Source organism: Oncorhynchus keta, chromosome 30 (genome assembly GCF_023373465.1).
Source record: "Oncorhynchus keta strain PuntledgeMale-10-30-2019 chromosome 30, Oket_V2, whole genome shotgun sequence".
NCBI lineage: Eukaryota > Metazoa > Chordata > Actinopteri > Salmoniformes > Salmonidae > Oncorhynchus > Oncorhynchus keta.
The window spans coordinates 156,587-162,586 of NC_068450.1; the positions used below are offsets into that span (position 1 = coordinate 156,587).

The 6,000-nt window shown below is 51.6% G+C and overlaps 1 protein-coding gene across 3 annotated transcripts in view; it reads right to left on the reverse strand.

Moving 5' to 3' along the window:
* LOC118363911 (protein FAM193B-like) overlaps positions 1–5,619 on the reverse strand; it is a 42,874-nt gene extending 37,255 nt beyond the window's left edge. The window contains exons 1-2 of one of the 3 annotated variants that reach the window (XM_052487033.1): positions 5,257–5,618; positions 3,089–3,367 (exon numbers count right to left, since the gene is read on the reverse strand). In XM_052487033.1, the coding sequence (XP_052342993.1) occupies positions 3,089–3,367; positions 5,257–5,403 (426 nt within the window). In that variant the 5' untranslated portion in view covers positions 5,404–5,618. Of the gene's footprint in view, positions 1–3,011; positions 3,048–3,088; positions 3,368–5,256 lie in introns of those variants that run through there. The other 2 variants (XM_052487034.1, XM_052487035.1) reach the window with 2 other exon arrangements.
* Positions 5,620–6,000: the final 381 nt, after the last annotated feature.

Sequence of the window (6,000 nt, forward strand, 5' to 3'; positions counted from 1 at the left end):
GGAGTTGGTCCCCCCTTTGCTGCTACAACAGCCTCCACTCTTCTGGGAAGGCTTTCCACTAGATGTTGGAACATTGCTGTGGGGACTTGCTTCCATTCAGACACAAGAGCATTAGTGAAGTCGGTCACTGATGTTGGGGGTGATTAGGCCTGGCTCGCAGACAGCGTTCCAATTCATCCCAAAGCTTTTCGATGGGGTTGAGGTCAGGGCTCTGTGCAGGCCAGTCAAGTTATTCCACACACCGATCTCGACAAACCATTACTGTATGGACCTCGCTTTATGCCTGGGGCCTGACCCCCAATTGGTGGAGGGATTCATCACTCCAGAGAACACATTTCCACTGCTCCAGAGTCCAATGGCGGCGAGCTTTACACCACTCCAGCTGACGCTTGGCATTGTGCATGGTGGTGATCTTAGGTTTGTGCGCTGCCCTGCCATCGAAACCCATTTCATGAAGCTCCCAACGAACAGTTGTTGTGCTGACGTTGCTTCCAAAGGCAGTATGGAACTCTGTAGTGAGGGTTGCTTCCAGAGGCAGTATGGAACTCGGTAGTGAGGGTTGCTTCCAGAGGCAGTTTGGAACTCGGTAGTGAGGGTTGCTTCGAGAGGCAGTATGGAACTCGGTAGTGAGGGTTGCTTCCAGAGGCAGTATGGAACTCGGTAGTGAGGGTTGCTTCCAGAGGCAGTATGGAACTCGTTAGTGAGGGTTGCTTCCAGAGGCAGTATGGAACTCGGTAGTGAGTGTTGCTTCCAGAGGCAGTATGGAACTCTGTAGTGAGGGTTGCTTCCAGAGGCAGTTTGGAACTCGGTAGTGAGGGTTGCTTCGAGAGGCAGTATGGAACGCGGTAGTGAGGGTTGCTTCCAGAGGCAGTATGGAACTCTGTAGTGAGGGTTGCTTCCAGAGGCAGTATGGAACTCTGTAGTGAGGGTTGCTTCCAGAGGCAGTATGGAACTCTAGTGAGGGTTGCTTCCAGAGGGTTTGGCGTTAGTGAGGGTTGCTTCCAGAGGCAGTTTGGAACTGGTAAGGTTGCTTCCAGAGGCAGTTTGGAACTCGTTAGTGAGGGTTGCTTCCAGAGGCAGTATGGAACTCGGTAGTGAGGGTTGCTTCCAGAGGCAGTTTGGAACTCTGTAGTGAGGGTAGTGAGGGTTGCTTCCAGAGGCAGTATGGAACTCGGTAGTGAGGTTGCTTCCAGAGCAGTATGGAACTCAGTGAGGTTGCTTAGTGAGGGTTGCTTCCAGAGGCAGTATGGAACTCGGTAGTGAGGGTTGCTTCCAGAGGCAGTTTGGAACTCGTTAGTGAGGGTTGCTTCCAGAGGCAGTTTGGAACTCGGTAGTGAGGGTTGCTTCCAGAGGCAGTTTGGAACTCGTTAGTGAGGGTTGCTTCCAGAGGCAGTATGGAACTCGGTAGTGAGGGTTGCTTCCAGAGGCAGTTTGGAACTCGGTAGTGAGGGTTGCAACCCGAGAACAGATGATTTTTAATGCGCTACGGCACATTCAGCACATGTGCATTGCATTTAAATACGTAAAGTGTTTATGTAAAAACGCCTCTAAGACAGAAAGTATATTTTCTCAAGAATCCACATGAATAACACTAACACTCAGTGCCTCAGTGCTTTGTGAAGAGAGAAGTCTGACAGAGAACAACCAGCTTCCAAAGAGACAGGATTCTTAGATGTGGTATTCATTTAGCCATGCAGAATGGAGCACTGTAACACCACAAACAGCCACAGGATAGCAGTACTGACACTGCCTGTATCCATCCACAGTACTGACACTCTTACCGGTGCAGGTGTCTCCTGGGTACTCCGTCTCTCCTCCTCCTCTCCCTCCTTCCCTCCCTCTCTTACCGGTGCAGGTGTCTCCTGGGTACTCAGTCTCTCCTCCTCCTCTCCCTCCTTCCCTCCCTCTCTTACCGGTGCAGGTGTCTCCTGGGCACTCCGTCTCTCCTCCTCCCTCTCTTACCGGTGCAGGTGTCTCCTGGGCACTCCGTCTCTCCTCCTCCCTCTCTTACCGGTGCAGGTGTCTCCTGGGCACTCCGTCTCTCCTCCTCCCTCTCTTACCGGTGCAGGTGTCTCCTGAGCACTCAGTCTCTCCTCCTCCCTCTCTTACCGGTGCAGGTGTCTCCTGGGCACTCCGTCTCCTCCTCCTCCTCTCTCCTCCCTCCCTCTCTTACCGGTGCAGGTGTCTCCTGGGCACTCCGTCTCTCCTCCTCCCTCTCTTACCGGTGCAGGTGTCTCCTGGGCACTCAGTCTCTCCTCCTCCTCTCCCTCCCTCTCTTACCGGTGCAGGTTCTCCTGGGCACTCAGTCTCTCCTCCTCCCTCTCTTACTGGTGCAGGTGTCTCCTGGGCACTCCGTCTCTCCTCCTCCCTCCCTCTCTTACCGGTGCAGGTGTCTCCTGGGCACTCAGTCTCTCCTCCTCCTCCTCACCATCCCCCTCTTACCGGTGCAGGCACTCAGTCTCTCCTCCTCCCTCTCTACCGATGCAGGCGTCTCCTGGGCACTCCGTCTCTCCTCCTCCCTCTCTTACTGGTGCAGGTGTCTCCTGGGCACTCCGTCTCTCCTCCTCCTCTCCCTCTCTTACCGGTGCAGGTGTCTCCTGGGCACTCAGTCTCTCCTCCTCCTCCTCACCATCCCTCTCTTACCGGTGCAGGTGTCTCCTGGGCACTCAGTCTCTCCTCCTCCTCTCCCTCCCTCTCTTACCGGTGCAGGCGTCTCCTGGGCACTCAGTCTCTCCTCCTCCTCTCCCTCCCTCTCTTACCGATGCTGGTGTCTCCTGGGCACTCCGTCTCTCCTCCTCCTCTCCCTCCCTCCCTCTCTTACCGGTGCAGCCGTTTCCTGTGCGCTCAGTCTCTCCTCTTCTCCTCCCTTCCGCCTCCTCCTCCTCCTCGCCATCCCCCTCTTACCGGTGCAGCCGTTTCCTGGGCACTCAGTCTCTCCTCCTCCCTCTCTTACCGGTACAGGTGTCTCCTGGGCACTCAGTCTCTCCTCCTCCCCTCCATCCCCCTCTTACCGGTGCAGCCGTGTCCTGTGCGCTCCGTCTCTCCTCCTCCTCCTCCCTTCCTCCTCCTCCTCTCCATCCCCTCTTACCGGTACAGCCGTTTCCTGTGCGCTCCGTCTCTCCTCCTCCTCAACGCTCTTCCGACAGCTCTGGCAGATCCAGAGTGGCACCTCTCCCAGTAGAGACTGGCTTAGCGAAGGCACGGTGTCGGACAGCTTCTGGCCCGGCACCTCTCTGAGCAGGGCCTGGGACAGGGCTGGGACAGCGTCAGCTAGCTTCGCCCCGTGGCCCCCAGGCAGACCGTTGGCTGAGCTCGCCCCCCAGTCCTTAAACTCACGGTGACACAGGAGGCAGCAGGTGTGCATTGGCTGGGGGAGAGCGAAAGAGAGGTGAGCCAGTGACATTAGGAATGGAGAGGAGAGAGAGGTCAATCATCTAGGTGAAGGACAGGTGGAAGATGGGAGGAGAAGAGAGGAGGAGGATGGGGAGAAGAAGAGAGGAGGAGGATGGGGAGGAGAAGAGAGGAGGGGGATGAGGAGGAGACGAGAGGAGGAGGATGGGGAGGAGAAGAGAGGAGGAGGATGGGGAGGAGAAGAGAGGAGGAGGATGGGGAGGAGAAGAGAGGAGGAGGATGGGGAGAAGAAGAGAGGAGGAGGATGGGGAGAAGAAGAGAGGAGGAGGATGGGGAGAAGAAGAGAGGAGGAGGATGGGGAGAAGAAGAGAGGAGGAGGATGGGGAGAAGAAGAGAGGAGGAGGATGGGGAGAAGAAGAGAGGAGGAGGATGGGGAGAAGAAGAGAGGAGGAGGATGGGGAGAAGAAGAGAGGAGGAGGATGGGGAGAAGAAGAGAGGAGGAGGATGGGGAGGAGAAGAGAGAAGGAGAAAAACTAGGAGAATAGAGAAAAGGGGAGGATGGAAGAGGGTTGGAGGAGAGCAGAGAGGAGGATGTTTTAGGTCAAGATCGGGGGTGGAGGAGAAAATGGGGTCTGAGGAGAGGTGGATGTTAGTGAGATTGACATGGAGCATGATTGAAGTTGTCCTCTGGACACTGATCTAAGGTCAGGTTATTAACACAGAGATTAGAATTTCACGAGTAATATCTGACCATGTTGACAACGATCACAACAATATTTGTATTGCAAAGAGGAAGTAAAAGTTGCCCATGGCGCCAGTTTGGCACATGTAGTGGTTCCTTAGAACAAACAGTGGCTAAAATGTAGTGATTTCATGTTTCCCATGTCCACACTAGCTAGTGGTCTGCTGGTACAGTAAGCTTTGTTTACTACCACAATAACCCATTCACCTACAAGGCCGTCCATGTAATGTTTCGGTTAAAACTTCGACGCATGCATGTATGACACTTGAGATGGGCAGAGAAAATGCTAACTTCACAAAAGCAAAGCCATGCAACGGTGCTAGTCAAACGTTAACACTATTTACAGCTAAAGTTAGTCAGAAGACTCTACCGCCTCGGGGATGTGGTTTGTTAGTCAACGGAGCACGTGTAGTTACAGTACCGGCGCTCAGTATATATGGTGTACTAGCTGCCAAGTGTGCTTGCATGTCACTAAACTTTCCATATGGGGCGGCAGGGTAGACTAGTAACCGGAAGGTATCAAGTTCAAATCCCCGAGCTGACAAGGTACAAATCTGTCGTTCGGGCCCTGAACAAGGCAGTTAACCCACTGTTCCTAGACACCATTAAAAATAAGAATATGATCTTAACTGACTTGCCTGGTTAAATAAAGGTAAAATGATCACCGTGAGCCTAGGAGCTAACAGACTAGATACACTTTTAACAGCAACATTTTACCGTGGCAGACGCACATCAATGTCAATCTTGCGGCTGACACTAACTACCATTAAAGTGCAGACTGGTATATCTTTAACTAACTAGCCTAGTTGACCAAAACTAATGTGAATGTGTGTATTTATTGATGGCTTGCACAATTTACAACGCTGGCTAAGTTTGGATGATTTATTAAAGCGAGTGGAGCGAACTATTACCTCCCCTCGACCAGATTTGTAAATGAACAACAAACAAACAAACAAAAAAAATACAAAAAAAAAAAAATACAATCCCTGGAGCACTAGTTAGTTATGCAACTTAAATCACCAACCAACCACCCAAAAACACAGAAGGAATTAACGTTAACAGAAATACAAGGTATGGCCCTAAATGATTAGTAGGTTAGTTAGTTAACCTCTTTTAGTTAAGCCCACTAGTTATTTGTATTTATTGCGGTTAGATAACGTTACCTGGTTCGCCCTGGCCGCCAGTCTATCCAGCCCTGCATCCCCGCCAGCTGCATCTCCGGGAGGGACGGGGCTCTTCGATATGCTCTGTTGTCCGGACACCAGCTCCTTGCTCCCGACTCCTTGTTGTTTGTTTTTCTTCCTCGCCATCACGCAGATCTCGGATATATCCTTTGGTCAAGGTAGCGCTAGTTTAGAGATGTTAAAAAGCACGGTTTCGATTTGTTCTAGGATCACAAATGGTCACCCTATCTTCTCCAGTCAAGACAACAGTCAATATGGCGGAGCGCTGCCACACTCTGGGGGTTCATAGGTCAAAGATAGTGCTGGCAAAATGGCTTCACCGTGATGAAGCTAAGCAGTCGCCATGTTGAGTGAGGGCAACGGTTCCAAGGTAAATCACACAGTATAACGTTTTGTAAAAATAAAATAAAAATCTCTGGTGTACAGGCTACACAATTGGTGCATTTCACATTTTGCATTTATTGGCATTATGAATATTTCCACCTGAACTATTATAGAATGATAATAGTCTATCTATGACTGGCTACCACACCACTCAACGTCATGTTATTACACACAGTGTCATGGTAGTACACACAGAGTGGTGTTACTACACACAGAGTGGTGTTACTACACACAGCGTGGTGTTACTACACACAGAGTGGTGTTACTACACACAGAGTGGTGGTATTACACACAGAGTGGTGTTACTACACACAGCGTGGTGTTACTACACACAGAGTG